Source organism: Xiphophorus couchianus, chromosome 4 (assembly GCF_001444195.1).
Source record: "Xiphophorus couchianus chromosome 4, X_couchianus-1.0, whole genome shotgun sequence".
Lineage (NCBI taxonomy): Eukaryota > Metazoa > Chordata > Actinopteri > Cyprinodontiformes > Poeciliidae > Xiphophorus > Xiphophorus couchianus.
Genome location: NC_040231.1, coordinates 501,018 through 526,801, shown reverse-complemented (window position 1 = coordinate 526,801; position 25,784 = coordinate 501,018). Strand labels below are relative to the sequence as shown.

Sequence of the window (25,784 nt, the reverse complement as noted above, 5' to 3'; positions counted from 1 at the left end):
CTGAATCTGGAGCAGAATCAGAATCTGGAGCCAAATTTGAGTCTGGAGTCGAATCTGAATCTGAATCTGGAGCTGAATCTGAATCTGGAGCCGAATCTGAATCTGGAGCCGCGTCTGAATCACAATCTGGAGCAGAATCAGAATCTGGAGCCAAATTTGAGTCTGGAGTCGAATCTGAATCTGAATCTGGAGCTGAATCTGAATCTGGAGCCGAATCTGAATCTCAAGCTAAATCTGAATCAAGAGCTGAATCTGAATCTGGAGCCTAATCTGAATCAGAAGCCGAATATGAATCAGAATCAGGAGCTGATTCTGGAGCTGAATCTCAAGATGAATCTGAATCTGGAGCTGAATCTGAATCTGAATCAGGAGCCACATTTGAGTCTGGAGCCAAAACTGAATCAGAATCAGGAGACGAATCAGAATCTGGAGCAGAATCAGAATCTTGAGCCAAATTTGAGTCTGGAGTCGAATCTGAATCTGAATCAGGAGACGAATCTGAATCTGGAGCTGAATCTGAATCAGAATCTCTAGCCAAATCAGAATCAGGAGCTGATTCTTGAGCCGAATCTGAATCAGGAGCTGAATCTGAATCTGGAGCCGAATCTGAATCTTAAGCTAAATCTGAATCAGGAGCTGAATCTGAATCTGGAGCCTAATCTGAATCAGAAGCCGAATCTGAATCAGAATCAAGAGCCGATTCTGGAGCTGAATCTCAAGATGAATCTGAATCTGGAGCTGAATCTGGAGCCGCATCTAAATGAGAATCTGGAGCCGAATCTGAATCTGGAGTCAAATCTGAATCTGGAGCCGCATCTAAATGAGAATCTGGAGCTGAATCTGAATCTGGAGTCAAATCTGAATCTGGAGCCGCATCTAAATGAGAATCTGGAGCCGAATCTGAATCTGGAGTCAAATCTGAATCTGGAGCCTAATCTGAATCAGAATCTGGAGCTGAATCTGAATCAGGAGCTGAATCTGTATCTTTAGCCGAATCTGAATTTGGAGCTGAATCTGGTTCTGTGTTTAATCAGCAGCTGGTTGAGTCTGGATGCGGCTGAGCGGCCAGTAATAACTCTGGTATGTTGTTGTCATGTGGGGATGTAGCTGCGACCGCATGTTGATTTAAAAGGAGGAACCGTTGACCACAGAAATGCAGCAGTGAGAAAGAAGCAGCGAGGCGCTGCCGCATGATGGACGGCCGGCTTTCATCCGCCGTTATTGAAGCTGCTGCTTTTTCATCAGCAGAAATCTGACACTTCGCCTCGTCTCTTCATTTCACCTCCTTCTGTTCGTGTGGCTCATTCCAGAACGTTCCTGACGCTCCATCCCCAAACAGCTGACCCGGCTCCGGCGGTCCAACAGTACCGCCTGGGCCCTGACCTGGTGCTGCTTCCCTGTGCTCATGGAGAAGGATTGGAGGAGAGGAGATGACCCCAGCCCACAGCATGATATCACCTCTACCATCACACAGTCTGGCTGCAAGGACTGGATGCTCCTGCAGAACCGGTCCATCAGATCCATCAGATCCATAATTGGCCGGCATCTCAGCAGTGGATCCAGGTACTTTTCCTTGATGCTGATTGGCTGAACAACCAGGTTCATCCAATCAGTGGAAGACTGCTGAAGTGCTAAGATGGTTTCCGATCATCCGTCCAGTGAAGCGTTTTAATACATGCATTATTAAATATGAAGGAATAATTTTTGTTTGAGCTGCTACACGCCGTTTTGGGCAAGGTCTTTGTGTGTTCCCCCGGTCCACTGTATTTGTTTTATGGTTATCTTCCTGTTAATAACTGAAGAAATAAAGGCAAACTGCTGAGCTGTTGGAAGCAGGTAGATGGTAGATAAAAGTGACCCGAGTATGGAGCCTTGAGGAGTCCCACATGTGATCTGTGTCCAGTTGGATTGTTCCCTGATATACCTTCATGACGTTCTGCTCTGCAGAGGAAGAAGGATCCAAACTGCTTCCAGTCTTTCTGTTTAATCACTTCTCTATCTGTGAGTCCAATCACTTAGTTTTTATCACATTATCAGCTGTAAATAATCATCCGCTGTTTATACAATGTTCTGCAGCGTGAAAACGTGACGCGTCTGCTGCTTCGTTCTGACGGTTTCTGTGTTTCTAAAGGTATTTCCTGAATGAATGCACGAGTGGAGTCCGACTCCAGTAGAAGTCCTGAGCAGGCGGCCAGATGTTGCAGCTGCTTCGTGTCCTGCAGACCAACAAACAACGAGCTGAGTTCAACAGCCGGCACTTCCTCCAACCTTCTGTCCCTGCTTCATCCACTTCCTGCTCCAACCTGACGTTTGTTTAGAAGACGGCATTCCTCCATCCAGCTGGATGGTCTTCCTCTGGAGCCAATGAAGAGGAAGCTTCACATCGTCTGCTGCAGGAAACGAGAAGGAGAGGAAAGGAAAGGTCATCGGGAGGATGGATGATGATAGATTATGGATGGATGATGATAGATGGATGGATGATGATGGATGGATGGATGGATGGATGGATGATGGATAATGGATGGATGGATGATGATGGATGGATGATGGATGGATGGATGATGGATGGATGGATGATGATAGATGGATGGATGGATGGATGGATGGATGGATGGATGGATGGATGGATGATAGATGGATGTATGATGGATGGATGGATGGATGATGATGGATGGATGATGGATAATGGATGGATGAATGATGGATGGATAATGATAGATGAATGGATGATGATGGATGGATGGATGGATGGATGGATGGATGGATGGATGGATGGATGGATGGATGGATGGATGATGGATAATGGATGGATGGATGATGATGGATGGATGATGGATAATGGATGGATGAATGATGGATGGATGTATGGATGGATGGATGATGGATGGATGGATGATGATAGATGGATGGATGGATGGATGGATGGATGGATGATAGATGGATGTATGATGGATGGATGGATGATGATGGATGGATGATGGATAATGGATGGATGAATGATGGATGGATGATGGATAATGGATGGATGTATGATGGATGGATGAATGAATGATGAATGGATGGATGAATGATGGATGGATGATGAATGGATGGATGATAGATGGATGATGGATGGATAATGATGGATGGATGGATGGATGGATGGATGAATGATGGATGGATGGATGGATGGATGGATGGATGGATGGATGAATGATGGATGGATGGATGGATGGATGGATGAATGATGGATGAATGATGGATGCTAGCGCTCACGTTTCCATGAACTGGTTCTGCTGAAGGTGTATTGGGAGCTCAGTCTGACCTTTGACCCTGCTGGTCCAGGTTGTTCTGGGTGACCTTCAGGTTGACCTTTGACTCTTCCAGCTGCTGATGTAATGATCTGGCAGCAGCGACTCGCTGCCTAAGAGGATGCCTTGTTCCGATCCAGAACTCTGTGGTTCTGATCCAGAACTCTGGTTGTGATTTCGTCCCTGGGATTATCCCGGCTCGGTTCTAATCTGCAGGGGCTGGCATGTGATTGGAGCGGCCGACCAGCGCCACAGAGGTCCATTTGTTCCTCTGACATTTACGCAGCTCTGCTTCCAGCGTGAGAGGTCAGAGGTCACGCACGGAGAGCATTGCCAACCAGAAGCTAACCTGGACCCAGAGGTCAGCAGCAGAGCCAAACCTGATGTGACCTTAAGGCGGGTCGTTCAGGATTTCTGCTTCCAGCGATCTGATTGGAAGACACCATTGATGTGTTCATGTTGTGCTAAAAGCAGTTAGCATCTCAATGCTAACATGTAGCAGCTAACGCTAATGTTAGTGTCCACATTTATAAAAAAGCTAAATGAATGATCAGAGAAATTCTGGAAAGATGAACTTTGTTCCAATCTGATGAAGAACCGGAAGATTAAAACTTAGAAATTTATTCAGTGATTTAGCAGGAAAAACACGTTGAACTGAGAATTACAGACTCTGCAATTAATTGGCTTAAGAATTTTAATCAAGTTTATGAAAGAGCTGATGCTCTGATCTGTTCCCGGGTCAAAGGTCATGCTAGTAGTAGCTAATGCTAACGTGTCGAGGTTTTCCTCCCAAACATCCAGTTGTTCTGAGGGACACCGCGCTCCGTCTCCACTGAGGAAGGCTGTGATGAAGAGGAGCAGGTTTTAGGCCTGGAGCCTCAGATTGATCAGATTTCATTCAGATGATTTATGAAAAGTTTCAGGTGAGGAGCAGCAGCTCTCCTCCTCTTCCTCCTCGTCATCCTGGTGATGAAGAGCAGCAGCAGTTGCAGCACGTTGCGTCATGCGGCGACCTGCGGGCGCATCACGGCGTCAGGTGGCGCAGCGCAGCGTCTGCTGAATATTTCAGGTGTGATGACGACATCCGGATCAGCCGCGCTGCAACCACTGCAGAAGAAGATCCTCTTCCTCACTCTGCAGGAAACTCGCTGAACAGTCTGGTACCAGAACCAGAACCTGAGACAGAACCCGTCCAACTGGACTCTGGCTCTCCGGAAATGAATCCAGAGTCCTGACCTCTGACCCCTTGTCTAACCTAGCCCCAGTAGTCAGAACCACCTTGGCCGTGTTGCTACCAGAACCAGGTCCAGGAAGCTCTGCCCTCCATCTCCTTAGAGGAAGCTGGTTCCAGCTGCCGGGGTCCAGGTTCTGGTACAGAACAGGTTCTGGTACCATCAGGGTGAACCAGAAATAAACCACAGAAGAAGAAACAGGAGAAGCTGAATCCCATCAGCCATCTGGAGCTGATGATGTCACAGAGAAAAGTGTTCACACCTGCTAACTCTGCAGCAGCTGATAACTTTAACGTTGCACCGCTGGATGACCTTTGACCTGCCTAAGGTTCTGGTTCCACTGAGACCGTTTGGACCTGAAACGAGCTGAGCCATGCGCTCCGAATGTGTTCGGTTCTGCCCGTCGTGGTGATCGGAACCGCAGATCACGCAGATGCAGCCCAGCAGCTTCCCTGATCAGACAGCGACACCTGCTGGTCACCGGCTGCTCTGCATGGAGCCGAAGTCACAACGTTCCTCCAGCCTGGCAGGTTCTGATTCTCCAAAGTCCAAAACCTGCCTGGTTTGTTTCTGTGAGCAGGGTGGAGGATTGTTGACGTTTTGTTTATGATTTGTAGGTTATTTAAGGGAAATCTCTCTTTGAGAATGTCTCTGTGAACCTGGAAGCATTTCTGTTTACTCTGAAATGAAGGTTTGGAATCACTTTTGTTGTATCTTTCACTGGTCATAATTATTCATGGCTATTATTCACGTCAAAGTGGTTCAAAAATTAGGATTTAATTTGTAATGTTGCACATACATCCCTCATATGGAGTGGAAGACGTAGCGATGCTTGAATAAGTCGCATAAATACCAACATTTTAGGCTGATTTAAAGAACTGAGAATTTAAACAGACAAAAATCTGTTAATTCGCTGTAAATAAAAACATTTCACTGACTAAACAGGTTACATGAAACTCTAAGGTAGAGAAGACAATTTCTACCTGATTTTTATTAATTTAACTGTAAATTTTTGGTGACTTTAATCATGAGATGTCGCAGTTTCTCCTACCGTTGTTTTGACGCTTTCCTCTGTGAAGTTTGTCCCTCTGTAGAGGCCGTAGTTGTAAACAAACATGGCGGCGGACAGCGAGGAGGACTTTGTGAGTTTCGGGACTCCGCTGGAGCCTCTGGAAGAAGGTGAGGTCCGGTTCAGCAGCTCCGTCACATGTTTGCCCCCTCCATGAACTCCTGCCGGGTGCTGGCTGACCGGAAGAGCAGGAGGAAGAGATATTTCTGGGGGCTAAGCTAACAGGCTGCTAGCTGAACCAGACAGAACCGAGCCTTGAGATTAGAACCCAGAGCTGGTTCTCCTGCTTCAGAATGAAAATGTCCTCAGACTGAGGACTAAGTGTCATCAGATTAATATCTGAAGCTTCAGTCTAAAACAGTGAACTTGGTTGAGCCACTCCGTCTAGCCAGATTCGGTTTAGAACTAGTAAATGTGTTTCAGATTGTAGTATGTAACTTTTATATAACTTTTTTAACATATTTGTTAAAATTGTCACCATGTCGTGACAATTTAACATAAGACGGATCATCTGTGCGAAAATTAAGCTCCTCCACCTCCTCCCAATCCGGCTATGATCATCCGCAGAATTGGACGCTCCGGTTCAAAAACAACCAATCAGAACGAGGAAGAGGGTCGTAGTGCTGTCAGTCACTCTAATGTACATGCTGCTCAGGGTTTCCCCCAGTGTATTGTAGGCCTGGCCCCCCCGCCATGCTTTACTGGGCCCCCCGCCAGGATAAGCCTCTTTTGTTTATGTCTTTTTGGGGGGGGAGGGGGTAACTTTTTTTTCTTTCTTTTTAAACCAGATTGCCAGCATCTCTGTTGCTTTGAGCGTTTCATTGGTGGTGCAGATCTTTTCCTACATTCCTAAAAGATATGTTTATGGAAGATGGGTTTATTACGCATATTAGGCATTTAAAACCTGACTATCAGTGCTACCTCGTCAGATTTTCCTACCGTAGCACGGATTGATAGCTAAGTCTATCTGTCTGTGCTACCCGTCCAAAACTGCTACCGTCATGTTTACAATCAGAAAACTATAGCAGGTTGTTAATGTTAAATATATTGGATAACAATATTTGAGTGACTGAAGTGGAAGCTTAGCAGTTATGGTTAGCTTAGCATCGGAACAATTTCTATCCATGACGAAACCACAAGAAGATCACTTCCTTCATCTGAACATCTACCTGTTTAAAGTGAAAAGCTGTAGATGTTTGCACTAATCCTTTACTAGAATATCCTACCTGTTAATATTTTAGATACAGAGGTTAGTAAGGATAAAACAGTAAACAGGTTTTTATTGGAATTAAACGCAGACAACAGATCAACACAACTCTTTCATGCACATTAATCTGCTGTATGACAGACTTTATTAAATGCAGCCACAATGTGTCACTGAACCGCACAGGTCACTGAAATGATAGGATATGATTCATATACACTAATATTACACGGCTATTACAGCTTCAATCCCACTTATTATCGCTAACTTCTATTTAGCAAAGTTTAATCATAAAAAAGAGTGTAATTAAACTAAAATATTTTAAAGCATAAGGACAAAATAGCCCCAAAAACAACATAATTTGTCCTGATAAACAATGACTTGTTTACAGTAACGACTTTGCAGACGGCAAAATAAAAACAATTAATAAATATATTTACAAGCTGCTGTCATGTAAAGTAAAACCATGAAGTAATTCAGCAGCTTAATGAAAACCAGGAAAACGGTTTGTCTCTCGTCATAATTGGCCATGCTAACTAGCCTAAGCATTGTATTTCTGGATGGAGAGGAACTGGGTTAACTGGTCACCCAGTTTAAATAACTTGATTTAATTTTGGACTCATCTCACATTTAAAAAACACATGTAAAAGTACATTGAAAACTTTAATCTGCAATATTTCAAACAGGTTAATAGAGGCTGCATGAGTTTATCACACATTGAAGACTTTTTCACAACATGGTCTTTAGTTTGCATCTCATCACTAAAACCCATTATCAGCTTTATATGTTTATAAACTTGATATGATTGGATCCCAGAGTCGTGTCCTATTTGCCTAATTTTAGACAATTACAATTTTTTAAATTTTGAGAATTTCCAATTATTTAAAAATGACTGTCTTATTTATAAGGCTTTAACAGGAAAAGTCTATCTGTGGAAACATTTAACTGCCAGAGTTTGGGAGTAAATCAGGAGCTGTTTCTCCTTCAAATGAGAAACCTTCTCGTTTTAACAAGACATAAAAATACACAGATCAAAGGATCTCTCTCTGACTGTCCTGTTTCTTCCTAATGTCACCGGTGTATACAGTTACTGTTCTTTACCTATAACCTAGTCTTATCCGGCCGGTTAACCTTGATGTGTTCTGCGTTGCGTTCAGATGAAGAAGGGAGTCAGACCACAAGAGTTTCTGGTTGATCTTTGTTGCAGGTTTCTGGCAGAGGCCGGCACAAATAGAAATAAAAATGCTCTTTAACTTGCAGCTCTTCCATTCAGGAGTCGGATTTCCCCTGTTAGCATAAGGACAAACCCTGTGACTACCTTATAACAATATCTGCTCTAAACCAGGGAACCAAAAAAGCTCCTCTGTATGTATTAAAACATATAAACATTCACAGGTGCATGTATTTACAATTTTTAAATATTTTTCATAAAACACAAGATTAACCAAGAGCAAAGAAAATTCCTACCTCTCCTCAGGCAGCCTAGCGCCAACTGAGGGTAGTACAGTGCTGACATCATAAGACGCTCTTAAAGTGACAGTACAGGTATTAGTGTTTACCAAAATACATAATAGGACATTCTCAAGATATAACAAAAACAGTGTAAATCAGGATTTGATGAAATTTCAAACAATATAATTAAAAATAAAAGCACATTTTCTAAAGTTGTTACACTAACAGTGTCTGAAAATCCCCACAAGTGTTGCTGTTTTACTGTTATGACCTTTCTTATTAAAAATACAAGATATTTTGGTTGTACAGAGATACAAATCTCTTTGTAAGTTTTAACTGGTTTAAATAGTAATTTTTTCGTTTAAAAAAGAAACTACTCCTGAATTTATTGCCAAGCTCTAGCTGGTAAACTCTAGCAGGGGGCGCCGTGGGTTCAGTTTAGAAAATCTTCCTTTTACCAGAATGTTTCATCAATTAAAGGTTGTAGGAGCTGAAACACAACCTGTTAACATTAGCAACAGCGCCACCTGTCGGTCCTTTAACCAGCAGCTCAAAGCTCATTGGTCAAATTATTGAACCTTTTCAACTTTTACGGACTTCGTGTCAGTTACTATTTTATGACAGATATAGTTTTGTGAACATTTTAAAAGACACAAACGGGACGTGCCGTGGTGGCGGAGGGGTCAGCGCGACCCACATTCAGAGGCAGCAACGTGGCCTTGACGGGTTCGACTCCCGGACCCGACGACGTTTACCGCATGTCTTCCCCCTTTCCTGTCACCCTACTTTGAAAAAGGGGACACTAGAGCCCACAAAAAAAGACACAAACACTTTGATATAGGCATATAAATAGGTCTACCTGACCCATAGAGGTTTCATTAGTTATTTTTATTTATGATATTTATGTGATTTTTGTATGTTGTTGTTTCATGGGGCTATTTATGCAAATGAGCATGTTGTTAAATCTGGTTTATTTATTTATATATTTAAATTCAGTCAGTTTTATCAAACCTTTAATCCTGGCTCAGAAAGTAGACGGGCTGTCTGCCTCCTGGACTGAAACTGGTTCCACTGGAACTACGTCCAGAACCTCCAGCAGAACCGCCTTCTGCCCTGCTGCTGAGGTACCAGCTGGTCCTGGATCAGAACTGTTCTGCTAACCCCGGCCTGCGTTTCCAGACGAGCCCCTGAAGAAGCCGGTGCCGCTGCACGAGCAGACGGTGAAGGATGAGAAGGGGCGGTACCAGCGGTTCCACGGGGCGTTCACTGGAGGCTTCTCAGCCGGATACTTCAACACGGTCGGATCCAAGGAAGGTCAGAACTCTTTCTGGTAGAACCGCTCACATGTTTGGGTTCATTTGAATTAACAGAAAAATAAAAAAAATAAGGACATAAAGAAGAAACATGTTGTGACCAAGTTCATGGGTCCACATATGTAAACATCAAATGAAAAATATTTCAGGTTTTATTCTTCTTTATTTGTGTTGTAAAAAAATTTAAAGTAATAATATGTTATTAAAACGATGAAAACACTGTGGTTCTGATGGAGGCCAGAGATTCCTGATCGTGTCTTAAACTTAGGCTGGACCCCATCAACCTTTGTGTCGTCACGGCAACAGAAAGCTGAAAAGCACCATGCCAGACCTGAGGACTTCATGGATGAGGAGGTAAAACACCGAGGGTGTTCCTTAGACCGACTCCAGTTTGTACTGGGAGACAGACTGGAGACAGACTGGGTCAGGAGGGACATGTTGGATTCAGACAGCAGAAGTGCTGACCGTATCTGAAAGTGTCTGTCCGTGTCTCCATGTCTGTCCGTGTCTCCATGTCTGACCGGTCGCCAGGACTTCGGCGAGCACGGCATCGCCCCCAGAGAGATCACCACCAGCCAGGAGTTCTCGTCCAGCCGCAGAGACCCGGCTGCAGAGAAGGCGAGGGCCGTGGGCGCCCAGGCGGCGCTGATCCCTGGGGACTCGCTGCTGGAAGAGCTCATCGCTCCGGCCAGGTAAGCGCCGCCCCCCGCTGGCCGCCGCCGCGCCCCACGGAGCCAGGTCCGTGTCTCCACAGTGTGTTAACTGCTGAGGGTTGCCGGTCCTACTCCCAGGTCGTCCGTCGGCGTGGAGCTGCTGACTAGGATGGGCTGGAAGGAGGGCCAGGGCATCGGGCCGCGCCTGAAGAGGAAACCCCGGCGCCAGCTGCCAGGTGTGGACAGAACCCCACGGTTCTGATAGAGACATTCAGGAGGTCCATTCAGAACCACAGCTGGTTCTGATAGAATACTGGATACAATGCTACAGTTGGCTACGATACTGAACATCCATCCATCATCTATCCATCATCCATCCATCCATCCATCATCATCCATCCATCATCCATCCATCCATCATCCATCCATCCATCATCATCCATCATCCATCCATCATCCATCCATCCATCCATCATCCATCCATCATCCATCCATCCATCCATCATCCATCCATCATCATCCATCCATCATCCATCCATCCATCATCCATCCATCATCCATCCATCATCCATCCATCCATCATCCATCCATCCATCATCCATCATCATCCATCATCATCCATCATCCATCCTTCATCCATCCATCCATCCATCATCATCCATCATCCATCCATCCATCATCATCCATCATCCATCCATCCATCCATCATCATCCATCATCATCATCCATCATCCATCCATCCATCCATCATCATCCATCATCCATCCATCCATCATCATCCATCATCCATCCATCCATCATCATCCAACCATCATCCATCCATCATCCATCCACCATCTATCCATCATCATCCATCATCCATCCATCCATCCATCATCCAACCATCATCCATCCATCATCCATCCATCCATCATCATCATCCATCATCCATCCATCCATCCATCATCATCCATCATCCATCCATCCATCATCATCCATCATCCATCCATCCATCATCATCCAACCATCATCCATCCATCATCCATCCACCATCTATCCATCATCATCCATCATCCATCCATCCATCCATCATCCAACCATCATCCATCCATCATCCATCCATCCATCATCATCATCCATCATCCATCCATCCATCCATCATCATCCATCATCCATCCATCCATCATCATCCATCATCCATCCATCCATCATCATCCAACCATCATCCATCCATCATCCATCCACCATCTATCCATCATCATCCATCATCCATCCATCCATCCATCATCCAACCATCATCCATCCATCATCCATCCATCCATCATCATCATCCATCATCCATCCATCCATCCATCATCCATCCATCATCTATCCATCATCATCCATCCATGCATCCATCCATCCATCCATCCATCCATCCAACCATCATCATCCATTCATTATCAATCAATAATCAATCTAATTTTATTTGTGTAGCACATTTCAGCAGCAAGCATTTCAAAGAGCTTTACATCATTACAAACAGAAACACAAAGCAACATAGAATCAATAATCAAAACACCACATTAAGTCAAGTTCCATCAATAAATTTGTAATTGATTACGTTTCAAATACAATCCTAAACAGGTCATAATCATAATCCATCCATGTTTATATGTTGTTCTTTATCCTAGTGACAGCCGGAGTTTGTAAAACCTACAGTTGTGCGCTGCCCCCTGCTGGTTCGGAGGAGTCAGAGGTAATGAAAGTGTTCTGAAGTTTTGGACCAGAACAGATGGAGCCTCTGGAGTTCCTGTCCTTCTTCTTCTCTTTTTCCTCCAGCCTGTTCACTTCCTGGTCTGTCTCTGCTCAGGAGGACGACGAGGAGTTTGCTCCAGAGGATGTGACCTTTGCCCCTAAGGATGTGACTCCGGTGGACTTCAGCCCGCGGCTGGGGGTACAAGGCCTGGGGTACCGCGGTCTGGACCCGTGCCTGGCGCTGCCAGGCCAGGACGCGGACCGGCACGTCCACCTGTTCCGGCCCCAGTCCGAGACCCGGAGCCGGCTGTTTGGAGACCGACCCGGCGGGTCCAAGAGGGGAGGGGTCGCCGGGCAGGTGGGCTTCAACCCTCCTCAGGCTTTAACAGGTGGACACCTGGCTGGTGTTCACCTGACCTTTGACCCGCAGGCGTTCGGTGTGGGAGCGCTGGAGGACGAGGACGAAGACGTCTATCACAGAGACTCCATGTCCAGATACGACACGGTGCTGAAAGACGAGGAGCCTGGAGACGGTCTGTACGGCTGGACGGCTCCGCAGCAATACACCCGGAGGGCAGGTGAGGAGGACAGATGTGTATCTTGCTGTCTGCAGTGCGCTGTGCTGCTTTGAGGAGTGAAGGAGTCGTAGAGGACAGAAGGAATGTTGAGCTGAAGCTTTTTTGGTTCCAGCCTGAGAAAACGACCTGATTGTTAACAAATGCAGCATCAGGAATGTAGATTATGAGTATAGATTGGCTGTTACTGTGATCTGAATCTTAACCATAATCTGTCAGATTATGGTTTGCTACCAGCTGCTGCTCGTTGGACTCTGGTCACATAAAGTGGTAACAGTTGTATCAGACATGCTCACAATGTTCAACATTTAATATTTTAACATGTATTGATGGAGAAATACAGTCAAAGCCACAATCTAACAATAAGGTCAGGTTCTAAATAACATTAATCAGAATTTATTGTGACAGCAATGAATCAAAATAGAAGTTTATCGTGATAAATGATGCAATAAATGGAGGCGCTGCCGTGGCGCCGGGCTTAAACACGGCCCACGTCGAGGAAGGCCTGGGTCCTCGCCGTAGGTTTGAGTCCCCACAAAGAGTAAACTGCGCCATACATAAATGATAAACGTTATAAATAATAAGTGGTGGTATAAATGGCCGCTGCTCGCACTCTGTTGGCAGACAGATCTAGAGACGCGGCGTACCTGGGGAAGATCCTGGACGGGTTCACTCTGGCCCAGAAGCCTCTGGAGCAGAAAACGGTCAGCCTGCACACCGCCGCCGTCTCTTCGTGGAGGAAACTCCTCCTGACTCCTCTCTCCCTCCTCAGGTCTTCCCTCCACCAAACCTCCCCAGAGACTACCGTCCCGTCCATTTCTTCCGTCCTCCAGTGAACGTGTCCAGGCTGTGTGGGGTCAGCCCGGCGCTGGCCGAGGCCCTCAGGAGCTCCAGGGGCCACATGGTGAAGGAGGAGGCGCAGCAGGGCGGCCGCCACCAGCTAGACTCTGGCCAGAGGGGGGCGCTGCTGGGAGAGGACGCCCTGCAAGGTGAGGCACGCAGCTCTCCTGTAAAACCAGCAGGGGGCAGCATAGGGCCAGGCCACATCAGATGAACTGAGAGCAAATAAAAGTTCTGATGAATAAAAACATTAAAACCTAAAAGCATAAGAAGTGCTGAAAAAGGAGTGAGTTGCAGCGTTGAAAGGTTTCTGCAGTCTGAGAGGAATAGCCGGGTCAGGAACCCGATTCAGGTCCTGCCGTCACTTAATGAGCCACATTTAATTAGCTCTATATTTAATAAACAATTTCTGTATTATTCCTGTAACATTTTTAATGCACAAACAGACTTTTACTATAAAATAAAAACAGAGACGCAGAAATGTTCATTAAAATGAGTAACACTGTAAACCCCAGCAGGATCTGAATACGTCCTGGATGTGAATATTTCCTGGATCTGAATACGTCCTGGATGTGAATATTTCCTGGATCTGAATACTTCCTGGATGTGAATACTTCCTATGTGCTCTAGATCTTGTTGTGGAAATTTTTCTATAACAGAGTGGAAGAAAAACTGTTTCAAAACCCAAAGAACCAGAGAAAGAATAGATTCTAATCAGTATTTATTCGAAGCCTCTGCTGACTGAACGCAGTCAGAACAAAGAGCCTGGAGCCGAACACAGCGAACAGTTTCATTCATTCAGAGTTTGTAATCTAGTTGGTTACAGAGTTTTGTCTCACTGGGGGAGCGAAGCAGCAATTTAACACCGAGCCGTTCGCATGAACTGATCATTACACAGGAATCATTAAACTAATGCATCGATTCGCTCGTAATCATGTAATAACTTTGAAATTTTTTACTACAATCTGCACCGGGTCACACAGTCAGGGTGATGACATCACACAGTCGCTCTGTGTTGGGTTTGATGGTCGATAAACTTCCAGTCTCTGACCCGGTTCAGGTTCTGGTTCTGGTTCTGAACCTGGTTCTGTCATGGACCTGCTGCGACCCGAGGACCGCCAGCGCCTGCTCAACCTCCGGACCGCCACCGCCCAGAGGCCCTCCCAGGCTCCGCCCCCCGGGCCGGCTCCGCCCCTCTCCGGCCTCCAGCAGGAGGCGCTGGCGGCCTGGAGAGGCTCCTCCTCTTCCTCCTCCTCTTCCTCGCAGAGCTTCAAGCCGTTTGAGAACACGCCGGGGAAGCAGGTGCGCTATGAGCGCTACCTGAGCCGTCTGCAGCAGGGCGACGCAGGTAGGAGGAAGTGATGTCAGAACCGAGCGCAGCTCCCTGGGGAACCTGTAGACCTGAGTCAGCCAGCAGGTTCTGGTGGTTCTGGGTCGGAACCGGCCTGAACCAGGTCTCCGTGTCCCGCAGGCGCCCTGGAGCAAAGTCTGGACCCGGCCATGACGGAGTGGGAGCGCGGCCGCGAGCGTGAGGAGTTCCTCAGGGCCTCCATCTTGTACCGGCCGTCTTCCTCCTCGCTGTCGACCCGCTTCACTCGCGCCCAGCAGCCAGACGCCGAGGACGCCGGCCGCGACCAGCAGGTAGGGTGCCGCTCTTCCTCAGCTCCTCTTCCTCACCCTCCTTCCCCTCACCGCTTGGTCTGGTTGCCAGGGCGACAGCCAGCAGGCGGCTAGCGGGACGTTTGGGAAGCTGACCAGAGAGACTCTGGAGTGGCATCCGGATCGGCTGCTGTGCAAGAGGTTCAACGTCCCAGACCCGTATCCCGGGTAAGACCTGGACCGGACCGCAACCGGGCCAGAACCAGACCGGAACTGAGCTCTGACTCTGATTGGTCCCCAGGTCGGCGCTGGTAGGGCTGCCAAAGGTCAAAAGGGACAAGTTCTCCGTGTTTGACTTCCTGACGGTCTCAGAGCACCAGGAGGCGACAGGTGGGTCCGGCCGGTCCGGAACCGGATCTCTGACACCTCAGAGCCGGTTCTGGATCCGAACGCAGCGCTGATCCTTCAGGAAGCTTCAGACGGTTTTCTGTGACGTAGTATGGCAGGGTCTGAACCGAGCAGAACCAGTTTCAGCTGCAGCACAAGTCATGTCTGGACTTTGACTTGGCCGCTCCAATTTTATCCATGATTGCTCCTGAACTTTGACCCCAGTCTCAGGTTTTTGAGTCCGTCTTCCCACAGCATGATGCTGCCAAGCAGATCTGCTCTTTCGTGTTTGCTTTTTATTGAGGAGGCTGAAAACAGCTCCCTGCCACACTTTTCAGATATTTTTTAATGAAATGACCCATCACAGAAACCCAATCAGAACTGTGGACCGGGTCCAAGGTCACAGGGTGCCGACACTTTGTCCTGTTGTGGCTCTGCAGCTCCCCCAAAGCCTCTGGAGGAGAAGAAGTCCAGGTGGGACGTTTCCAAGGAGACGGGCCGCACCCAGAACCAGGCCGGGTCCAAACCCACCGGGCCAGCGCCGGACCACTGCCCATCTCCTCCTCAGGTCCGACTGCTTCTGCTTCTGGTTCTGGTTCTGCTTCTGGTTCTGGTTCTGAACCCTAATCTCTGCTTCTCCTGGAGGGGGCGCCAGCAGAGCCGCACACAGCCAAGGAGGAAGAGGAGGAGGAGGAGGAAGAGCGGCCTTCCATGGATCTGTTCAGAGCCATCTTCATCACCTCCTCCGAGGAGCAGTCCTCCTCTTCATCAGAGGAAGATGGTGATGAAGACGAGGAGGCAAAGGGAGACGAAGAACCAGTGAAGCTGTTTGGCATCGCCTCCTCTCCCTCCTCCAGCCGCCTCGCAGGTCCTGACCTCTCGTCCTCTGTGGATTTTCCCAGCATGCCTCTGGCTCTCAGCTCCTCTTCCGCCCAGATGCCGAGCCGGGAGGAAGAGGAGGAGTTTGGACCCAAGCTGCCGCCTCCTTCAGCAGCTGACGGTGAGAAATCATTTAATCTCCATGGCAACCTTCAAGGTGCAGCTCCTCCAGACTAGCCAGCAGCAATTAGCAACCAGCTGAGCTCATTATAGGAGCTGCTGCTCAGAGCATCGCTGGTAAAAACGTTACAGGGTTAATAGAGGAGCCATGTTGGGACGACTTCCTGGAGGCGGAGCTTCAGGAAGAGCAGGAGCTTCTTAAAGAGACAGAGACTCAATTTCAAGATGTTAAAACAGGAAGCAACATTTGATATTTAAAGAATTTTTATAATAACTGACAGTAAAATAGTTGTGTTATAAAATGGAACTATATGCTGGAAAACAGAACACCGCCCCTTTAAAACATCTGCCTGTTGTACTCCTGTTCAGCCACAGGAGGTGCCACCGCCTCCTACCAGAGGAGCAACAGGAGGAGCAAAGAGAAGAAGCAGAAGAAGAAGCAGCAGAAACACAGGAAAGAGAAGAAGGTAGAGGAAGAGGAAGATGAAGAAGAGAGGGTGCCGGCTCCTGCTGGCCCCTCCCTCAGCTTCTCTCTCTGTTTCTGCAGAAGAAGAAACACAGGAAGCACAAGGCGAAGCAGCAGAAGAAGAGTCGGGAGGAGGAGTCCAGCAGCTCTGAGGACGGCGAAGGCGTTCAGCCGTCCACAGGCGACCTGCTGAAAAGGTCAGAGGTCACAGAGAACTTCAGGGTTCTGTCGGGTCAGCCCGTCTTGTTCTAACCAGACCTATCTTTGACCCGGTTCCAGGCTAAAGAGCATCCGGACCCTGAACACCTGGTGACCCACAGAGTCTCTCTTCTTCTGCTGTCTAATAAACACCTGAATCATCTGAGTGGTGGTGGTGCCTTCATGTACAATTGGACTCTGCAGTGTCCTGCTGTGCACTGAGCGCAGCTGTGCTCAGAACCGTGATTGGTCAGTTCCTGTCACCTGACCAGGTTGAAGCGTTCCCATTAGGTCAGAGATTTCTCCATCAGTCCGAGGAGTTCCAGCTTCCTGAAGGGAGGAAGAGGAGGAGGAGGAAGAGTTGAAGGCTGGAAGAACCTGCAGAAAGCAAAGAAATATAAACACATATGTAAAAATATAAAATAAAATATATAAAAATATATGACACACCAGTGACGTGCTGTCAGGGGAGAGAGCCTCACCTGTCATCATGGAAGAATAATATAAGATAATTCATATTAATACTTTCATCCTTTGGTTTGTACTATGAAGTATTTATTTTTTATTTAGGTTTACCAATTTTGATTTTTTTTCTTCAAAATCACTGAATTTTCGCATTTTCCCATTTAAATGCTCAGAAGCGAAGCAGGTGAAGTAGCAGCAGTTGAGCCTCATCTGGATTGATCAGCCTCTGGCTAACTGCACTGGCTGCTATTCAATGTTCCTCCTGTCTGAACGTCACCAATAAAATGGTTAGAAACATTTAATATATGAACTGATTTTCCATCATTTAGCTTATGTACATAATGTTCAGTGTTTGTTGTCACCAGCTGTGTGTGTAACGTGTTTCTGTGCTGAGCAGCGATCAGAAACCAGAGAACAGATTCGAGGTGAGGCAGGCAGTTCTCTGGCCTCATGGCAGGGGGCGCTCATGACCCAGACATTGTGACTCCACAACTGCAGAGTAAGAGACAGAAACAGCGAGCTAGCCGTGGAGCTAGCTATACAGTAAATAAGTGAAGCTACACGCCACGAGTCTACGTGTAGCCTGGCCGATACAGAGCGAGAAAAAGGTGGTTTGAGTTGTACTTCCCCTTTGCTGTGCAGCATAGCACTAAAATAATAATATCTATATTTCCAAGTTTCATTGAGTTAACGGAATGATTGTACCTGGCAGCGCGGCTATGGATGGCGTGTGAAAGCTCAGTCTTTTTGCCTTCAATGTCCGCATGTAAACAATAAAATGCAGGAAGTTTTATGATTTTGATTCAATCAGAGCCTCACCGCACGTCACTGTGAGACACATATGGAATACTTTTAAGAATGTATTTTATATGTAAAAATTGTAAATATTTATATGTCTATACATACGTATTATACATAACATTTTCTATCCTATTTGTACAGCTGTTTGAACAGTTTGTCCTACGGCTCTTGAACGCACCATCTCAAACTCGTCGCTATGGCAACTCCTAACAAGCGGCATCGTCAGCTTAGCGGTTTTTTGTCTTCGTTTAGGTTTATTAGAAATAACTTGGATAAAGCTGGAGCCCGTGGTAGTGCAGCAGCCTCCCGGAGGAAGAGGAGGCCCGGAGGAGGACGAAGGAGCAGAGTGGAGCGAAAAGTCTCAGGTGACTTCTACCTGTACGAGTTAGCTTTAGCTAAAAGCTACATTCAGGGCCACTTTTTCTGTATCTGTGAACAAAAGTCTGTTAATAAAGTTGAACTGGATGAATTCCAGTCATCTCAAAACAAAAAAATCACTCTGAAAGAATAAAAGAGATGATTTAATTCCTGGATTAAAAAAAAACAACCTTTTATTTGTTTAACAGAAAATGTGTTTCATACTTGAGGAAAAACTTAGCGCGCCCCCTAGCAGGGCCGGCCCACGGCATAAGCAAACTAAGCAGCCGCTTAGGGGGAGAAAGACTCACCTGGTATAAATTACATTTTAGCTATTGCAGTAACGCTTAAGAGAAATTAATTTAATCAAAGAATCTCGTGAATGTGTGTGTAGAGCTGCACCGATTGCAGTTTTCTGGCCGATCCCTGGTTACCGATCTTTAAAAGCCTGACCTGCTGATTTTGGCTGATATGATTTTTTTTTGTCTGAAATGTAGCAAGAAAGTCACTGAGTTGGTAACAATGAGGTGAATATTGTTAGCTGTAAACGTTCAGACCTGGTGGGTCGGTCTGTCAGTCAAACGTCTCACTGCAGAGCAGAAGAGGACAGAGATGATTTTTAAACCTTTGCTGATGAAGATCAGATCAGGGGATAAAATCAGATTCATATCTAAGTATCAGCTGATCACGATCCCCCAAAATGAAGGAAATTGGCTCCCAGAAATCAACTGGTCGATAAATCAGTTGGCCAATAAATGTATCTTATATTAAACATGTATATAATGTAAACAGCACTGCCAGAGATGCAATAAGTTTATAGCAGGTGTGTGAATGATCTAATGATCGGACTGCTGATTGCAGCCGGTCCACAATGTTAGCAGAACTAGAGGGCCCCAAAACCACATTTGGCTCAGGGCCCCATGGAGGCTAGGGCCGGCCCTGGAGCCTTGTGTAGACACCTTTGGCTGAAATCCATCAGAGTGAAGCATCGTGTCTCCATCAAGGATCTCTGTTGCCGCAGTTGTGAGGTGTTTGAGGGTTTCCTGCAGCTTCAGCCTGTTTGGTTTCAGTGACCCGCTGAAGGTCACCCTGAAGGTCAGAACGGCCATTCTGTCAATAATGACGCAGATCAAGTAACGTTTTCTTTAAAGTGTTTTTATTTACAGACCGTCCGTTACAGTGACGATGGAGCCTCCATGTTCCAGTCGTATTCACACCCCCAGATAAAACCAGCCGAAACTCACTGGTGACTTTATACCAGAACCGATCCCTGATGCCCACCATGTTTAGTATCTACTTTTCTACTGATTCGACTCCATGAAGCAACAGAAGAAGCTGATCAGCTGATAATGCTGCTGCGAGAAAAGTCAGCTGGTCCGCCGCAGCTGTCCCAGTCTGAACTGGTTTTGCGCTGCAGGTTCCATTGAAGGTGCTGCATGCTCACGGCGATGACGTCACCGCAGCCCGGTTCTGCTGCGGCGACCGCGGCGTCCTGAGCTGCTCGTTGGACGGCAGCGCCATCCTCTGGGTAAACTGCTGCTCTGCATTGGTTCCTGCTGTGTGACTCTGCGCTGACCTCTGACCTCTGCAGGATGTGGAGAGCGGCCGGCCTCTGAGGCTGTTTGCTGGAGTTCACAGCAGAAACATCACTGAGTGTGCTCTGATCCCCACCAGCAACAGGTTGGGCTCACACCACCTACAGCTGGAGTCTGATAATTTACACTAATCCAGATTAACACGAGGACCTTAAGGTGTGTGTGTGTGTGTGTGGGTGTGTGTTTGTGTGTGTGTGTGTGTCAGGATGGTGACGGTGTCCTGGGACAGGAAGATGGTGGCCTGGGACCTGGAGACGGGACGTGTCCTGGTAGCTGCTGTCCTCCTCCCGTCCCCTGCTGGGAGGACGGCCTGCTGACTGTCTCCGGTCTGTCTGTCCAGTGGGAGACGGAGATGGACGGCCTGCTGACGTCTTGCAGCTGCTCGTCTGACGGCCGGCTGCTGGTCTGCGCCGCCGAGCCTCAGGACGCCGTCTACGTCTGCGGCGCCTCCGGTGGCCAGATGTTGCATCGCATCAGCAGTAGGACGGCGTCTCAGCACACCGGACTCCGCCTGTCCCCGTGAGACGTTCATGTGCCGCTCTTGTGCTCCCGCAGACCACCACCGCTGCACCATCACACGGGTCCGCTTCGACCCTCCGGACCAGCGGGTGGCATCGGTGTCCGCAGACCGGACCATCAAGCTGTGGGACCTGCAGGCCAAGAGGACGACCATGTCTATCAACAGGTTGGCGCAGTGCAGCTCTCTGTGCTCTAGGAGGCGCCGTTGTCCGTTCTCTCCATCAGAACCTCTCAGGTCCGGTTCAGTAGAAAGTTTTGTCGTTGACTCATCCTGAACAAGCATGTGGTGACAGTGGAGAGGAACAACAGGGACGACCTTGCAGAACCAGAATGGTTTCCATGACGATAGAAAGTACCCCAGATGTCTCATCATCTGTGTTTGCTCTCTCCCTCAGTAACCATAGCAACGTGGTTTCCAGCTGCTGCTTCAACGGCAACGGGCACTTCCTGTGCACGGCATCATGGGATAAGACGCTGAAGCTGTGGGACCTGCAGGGGGGGCAGTTCCGGTCCCGGGGCGGCACGGCGTTGCAGCGCGGCCATGAGGGCAGCGTGAGCTGCTGCGTCCTGTCTGCTGACGGTGAGGCGTTCAGGGACGGTGAGGCGTTCAGGGACGGTGAGGAGTTAAAGGATGGTGAGGCGTTCAGGGACAGTGTGGTGTTAAGAGACTGTGAGGCGTTCAGGGATGGTGAGGAGTTAAAGGACGATGAGACGTTCAGGGACAGTGTGGTGTTAAGAGACTGTGAGGCGTTCAGGGATGGTGAGGCGTTCAGGGACGGTGTGGTTTTAAAGGACGATGAGGCGTTCAGGGACGGTGAGGAGTTAAAGGACAGTGAGGCGTTCAGGGACAGTGTGATGTTAAGGGACGGTGAGGCGTTCAGGGATGGTGAGGCGTTCAGGGACGGTGTGGATTTAAAGGACAGTGAGGCGTTCAGGGACAGTGTGGCATTAAAGGACGGTAAGGAGTTAAAGGACGATGAGGCGTTTGGGGACGATGAGGCGTTAAAGGACGGTGAGGTGTTCAGGGACGGCGAGACGTTCAGGGACCGTGAGGAGTTAAAGGACGGTGAGACGTTCAGGGACGGTGTGGCATTATAGGACGGTGAGGAGTTAAAGGACGGTGAGGCGTTCAGGGATGGTGAGGCGTTCAGGGACGGTGTGGATTTAAAGGACAGTGAGGCGTTCAGGAACAGTGTGGCATTAAAGGACGGTAAGGAGTTAAGGGACCGTGAGGCGTTCAGGGACCGTGTGGCATTAAAGGACGGTAAGGAGTTAAAGGACGATGAGGCGTTCAGGGACGGTGAGGCGTTCAGGGACGGCGAGGCGTTCAGGGACCGTGAGGAGTTAAAGGACGGTGAGACGTTCAGGGACCGTGTGGCATTAAAGGACGGTAAGGAGTTAAAGGACGATGAGGCGTTTGGGGACGATGAGGCGTTCAGGGACGGCGAGGCGTTCAGGGACCGTGAGGAGTTAAAGGACGGTGAGACGTTCAGGGATGGTGAGGCGTTCAGCGACGGTGTGGTTTTACCTGTGGTTTTAAAGGACGATGAGGCGTTCAGGGACGGTGAGGAGTTAAAGGACAGTGAGGCGTTCAGGGACAGTGTGATGTTAAGGGACGGTGAGGCGTTCAGGGACGGTGTGGATTTAAAGGACAGTGAGGCGTTCAGGGACAGTGTGGCATTAAAGGACGGTAAGGAGTTAAGGGACGGTGTGGCATTAAAGGACGGTAAGGAGTTAAGGGACTGTGAGGCGTTCAGGGACGGTGTGGCATTAAAGGACGGTAAGGAGTTAAAGGACGATGAGGCGTTTGGGGACGATGAGGCGTTCAGGGACGGTGAGGCGTTCAGGGACGGTCAGGCGTTCAGGGACGGCGAGGCGTTCAGGGACCGTGAGGAGTTAAAGGATGGTGAGGCGTTAAAAAATGGTGAGACGTTCAGGGACGGTGTGTTGTTAAGGGAAGGTGAGGTGTTCAGGGACGGTGTGTTGTTAAGGGAAGGTGAGGCGTTCAGGGACGGTGTGGCATTATAGGACGGTGAGGAGTTAAAGGACGGTGAGGCGTTCAGGGACGGTGTGGCATTAAAGGACGATGAGGCGTTCAGGGACGGTGTGGCATTAAAGGACGATGAGGCGTTCAGGGATGGTGAGGAGTTAAAGGACGATGAGGCGTTCAGGGACGGTGAGGAGTTAAAGGACGATGAGGCGTTTGGGGACGATGAGGCGTTCAGGGACGGTGAGGCGTTAAAGGACGGTCAGGCGTTCAGGGACGGCGAGGCGTTCAGGGACCGTGAGGAGTTAAAGGACGGTGAGGCGTTAAAAAATGGTGAGACGTTAAAGGACGGTGTGGCATTATAGGACGGTGAGGAGTTAAAGGACGGTGAGGCGTTCAGGGACGGTGTGGCATTAAAGGACGATGAGGCGTTCAGGAATGGTGAGGAGTTAAAGGACGATGAGGCGTTCAGGGACGGTGAGGCGTTAAAGGACGGTAAGGAGTTAAGGGACGGTGTGGCATTAAAGGACGGTAAGGAGTTAAGGGACTGTGAGGCGTTCAGGGACGGTGTGGCATTAAAGGACGGTAAGGAGTTAAAGGACGATGAGGCGTTTGGGGACGATGAGGCGTTCAGGGACGGTGAGGCGTTCAGGGACGGTCAGGCGTTCAGGGACGGCGAGGCGTTCAGGGACCGTGAGGAGTTAAAGGATGGTGAGGCGTTAAAAAATGGTGAGACGTTCAGGGACGGTGTGTTGTTAAGGGAAGGTGAGGTGTTCAGGGACGGTGTGTTGTTAAGGGAAGGTGAGGCGTTCAGGGACGGTGTGGCATTATAGGACGGTGAGGAGTTAAAGGACGGTGAGGCGTTCAGGGACGGTGTGGCATTAAAGGACGATGAGGCGTTCAGGGATGGTGAGGAGTTAAAGGACGATGAGGCGTTCAGGGACGGTGAGGAGTTAAAGGACGATGAGGCGTTTGGGGACGATGAGGCGTTCAGGGACGGTGAGGCGTTAAAGGACGGTCAGGCGTTCAGGGACGGCGAGGCGTTCAGGGACCGTGAGGAGTTAAAGGACGGTGAGGCGTTAAAAAATGGTGAGACGTTAAAGGACGGTGTGGCATTATAGGACGGTGAGGAGTTAAAGGACGGTGAGGCGTTCAGGGACGGTGTGGCATTAAAGGACGATGAGGCGTTCAGGAATGGTGAGGAGTTAAAGGACGATGAGGCGTTCAGGGACGGTGAGGCGTTAAAGGACGTTGAGGCGTTCAGGGACGGTGTGTTGTTAAGGGAAGGTGAGGCGTTCAGGGACGGCTCAGACAAAATACTGCATCCGAACAGAGAAATCCGGAGTTCCTTCTGAAACAGTTTTTTTTCTCCAACATGATTTTTGAAAACACTGAGTAGGACGGGAACATTTCGCTAAAAACAGTCTGTTGATGAGGGACTAACCCGGTTCTAGTAACTGGGTTCTGGTTCTGATGATGGTCTGTTTCTGGTCCCTCCTGTCCCCCCTGCGTGTCCTCAGGTGACCTGCTGGTGTCCGGCTCCTATGACCGGACCGTGGCGCTGTGGGATCCGTCCTCGCTCTGCCGGACTCTGGTTCTGAGGGTGACGAGGACCCGCCATGTGTTTCCGAGGAGACGAAGATCAGCTGATTTCTGTAGATCAGCTGACCTGTGTTTCCTTCCAGGGCCACTCTGATTGGGTGACGGACGTGTCTCTCAGCGCTGACAGGAAGCTGGTTGTCTCTTCTTCCAAGGTTGACTTCCTGTTTCTTAAAGACAAACTGGATTCTTAGAAAGTATTCACAGCGCCTGAACTTTTCCTCAGCCTGCAGTATTTTGTTTTAACCAGCAGGAGGCAGAGCAGAGCTGAGAAGTGAAACATGGCTTTTAACAATCTGAAAAGTGTGGCTTGTCTTTGAATTCCGTTCTCAGTGGCGCCCCCTCTGGCTGCAGCTCTCCTATGGTTCATGTTTCCGATCGCTGGTGCTTCTGAATGGGGGTGAATACTTTAGGCTTGGTTGCGCGTTAACCTTTGACCTTTGACCCGCAGGACGGCAGCGTCCGGCTGTGGGACGTGCAGAACATGGAGCAGATCCCCGAGGTGATGCAGATCAAAAGCGGAGAGGGAACCGGGGTCCAGATCCTGAAGGTGAGGACGTTTTCTGGTGACCCGGTTCTGGTTCTGCTCACCAACATGGCGGCCCAGCTTTTCTCTGGTTGCCATGACGATGCTCTCGCCGTCTCTCTGCAGTGTGAAGAGTGTGGAAGGCCTTTCCCGGTGTCCAGACTGCTGACCTCTGACCTGCTGACGCGCTGCGTCTTCTGCCGCCTCAAAGCTCCGCCCACGTTCCGCCTCCCGCCGTCGCTGTCTCCCTGCCCGTCTCCTCTGATTGGTGGAGAGCGCAGTGACGCCTGATGAGCTCAGGAACAGGGAGCAGAGTGAGCATCCCATGTTTGCTGCGTACAAGATCTTCGGATGGGTCTGGGGAGGTCACATGATGCGTTACCATGGTTGCGACGCTTCCAGAACCATGACCCAATCAATCCTTTCTCTCTGAACTTTGACCTTTTCAGGTTAAAATTTTACATTTTTTCTAATTTACATCATTTTTGTTTAGTTTGTTTCATTTTAGGTCTGGAAGTGAGAAAACAAAATTAATAAAATCCTTCAATAATATAACTACAGGTTAATTACCATGACCAGGGGGCGGGGCTTCCTCTGCACCAGTCCTTGTGATTGGTCTGAAGGAAACACGCTGTGGTGCCTGGCCAATCAGACGCCAGCGTCTCATGAGCGGCATCAAAGGAAACAGCAAATGATGACGTTCTGGTCATCAGAGTCCGAGTTTAATTCATTGCAGCGGCTTTCGCTTTGTTCAATAAGATTATTAATTTGTAGATTATTAATCTGCAGACTGACTGTGCTGCTTGGTTGAACTTCGTCTCTTCTGTTTTCTCTCATTTCCATTTGGGTCAATAAATCTACCATCACCAGGAAACATTGAACATTTAACGTTTTGATCTGAGTCCCTTCCTTGGTTTCTTTTTATGGAACTGATAAATGAAA

The 25,784-nt window shown here is 48.4% G+C and overlaps 2 protein-coding genes and 1 long non-coding RNA gene across 7 annotated transcripts; 2 read left to right on the top strand and 1 right to left on the bottom strand.

The window, feature by feature from the left end:
- The first annotated feature begins 5,077 nt into the window (after window positions 1–5,077).
- On the top strand, window positions 5,078–17,159 carry gpatch1 (G patch domain containing 1). Of its 3 annotated transcripts, none has more exons than XM_028015069.1 (19): window positions 5,078–5,213; window positions 5,602–5,701; window positions 9,427–9,561; window positions 9,829–9,914; window positions 10,092–10,252; window positions 10,352–10,449; window positions 11,866–11,930; window positions 12,045–12,507; window positions 13,129–13,208; window positions 13,277–13,493; window positions 14,405–14,692; window positions 14,816–14,985; window positions 15,056–15,171; window positions 15,245–15,333; window positions 15,771–15,898; window positions 15,976–16,330; window positions 16,699–16,796; window positions 16,877–16,992; window positions 17,075–17,159. In XM_028015069.1, exons 2-19 carry the CDS (start codon window positions 5,638–5,640, stop codon window positions 17,106–17,108), a joined length of 2,763 nt encoding a protein of 920 aa, XP_027870870.1. In that variant the 5' UTR covers window positions 5,078–5,213; window positions 5,602–5,637; the 3' UTR covers window positions 17,109–17,159. The 3 variants fall into 3 exon arrangements, with proteins under 3 accessions (XP_027870870.1, XP_027870872.1, XP_027870871.1); XM_028015071.1 differs by lacking the exon at window positions 5,078–5,213 and having other exon boundaries at window positions 5,538–5,701; window positions 12,045–12,287; window positions 12,360–12,507; XM_028015070.1 differs by lacking the exon at window positions 5,078–5,213 and having other exon boundaries at window positions 5,538–5,701; window positions 14,411–14,692.
- LOC114143230 (uncharacterized) lies at window positions 6,927–8,957 on the bottom strand. Its single transcript, XR_003595197.1, has 2 exons — window positions 8,750–8,957; window positions 6,927–8,698 (listed from the first exon to the last, which is right to left on the bottom strand). It is a non-coding gene; the product is annotated as an uncharacterized LOC114143230 (long non-coding RNA).
- A 132-nt stretch (window positions 17,160–17,291) lies between the features above and the next one.
- LOC114143229 (WD repeat-containing protein 88) lies at window positions 17,292–25,723 on the top strand. Of its 3 annotated transcripts, XM_028015077.1 has the most exons (11): window positions 17,292–18,624; window positions 20,034–20,144; window positions 20,208–20,296; window positions 20,417–20,480; window positions 20,552–20,690; window positions 20,767–20,896; window positions 21,126–21,310; window positions 24,238–24,320; window positions 24,403–24,471; window positions 24,768–24,866; window positions 24,969–25,723. In XM_028015077.1, exons 4-11 carry the CDS (start codon window positions 20,418–20,420, stop codon window positions 25,131–25,133), a joined length of 933 nt encoding a protein of 310 aa, XP_027870878.1. In that variant the 5' UTR covers window positions 17,292–18,624; window positions 20,034–20,144; window positions 20,208–20,296; window position 20,417; the 3' UTR covers window positions 25,134–25,723. The 3 variants fall into 3 exon arrangements, with proteins under 3 accessions (XP_027870878.1, XP_027870876.1, XP_027870877.1); XM_028015075.1 differs by lacking the exons at window positions 24,238–24,320; window positions 24,403–24,471; window positions 24,768–24,866; window positions 24,969–25,723 and having other exon boundaries at window positions 21,126–21,898; XM_028015076.1 differs by lacking the exons at window positions 20,034–20,144; window positions 24,238–24,320; window positions 24,403–24,471; window positions 24,768–24,866; window positions 24,969–25,723 and having other exon boundaries at window positions 21,126–21,898.
- Window positions 25,724–25,784: the final 61 nt, after the last annotated feature.

What these genes read in the sequence shown, in the direction of transcription:
- gpatch1 (XM_028015069.1), top strand. Translation starts at nt 5,638, where the DNA reads ATGGCGGCGGACAGCGAGGAGGACTTTGTGAGTTTCGGGACTCCGCTG. An exon ending in ACGCCGGCCGCGACCAGCAG is followed by an intron (nt 14,986 to 15,055) that starts GTAGGGTGCCGC and finishes TCTGGTTGCCAG; the next exon opens with GGCGACAGCCAGCAGGCGGC. An exon ending in GTCCCAGACCCGTATCCCGG is followed by an intron (nt 15,172 to 15,244) that starts GTAAGACCTGGA and finishes ATTGGTCCCCAG; the next exon opens with GTCGGCGCTGGTAGGGCTGC.
- LOC114143229 (XM_028015076.1), top strand. Translation starts at nt 20,418, where the DNA reads ATGGTGACGGTGTCCTGGGACAGGAAGATGGTGGCCTGGGACCTGGAG. An exon ending in GATGTTGCATCGCATCAGCA is followed by an intron (nt 20,691 to 20,766) that starts GTAGGACGGCGT and finishes GTGCTCCCGCAG; the next exon opens with ACCACCACCGCTGCACCATC. An exon ending in ACGACCATGTCTATCAACAG is followed by an intron (nt 20,897 to 21,125) that starts GTTGGCGCAGTG and finishes TCTCTCCCTCAG; the next exon opens with TAACCATAGCAACGTGGTTT.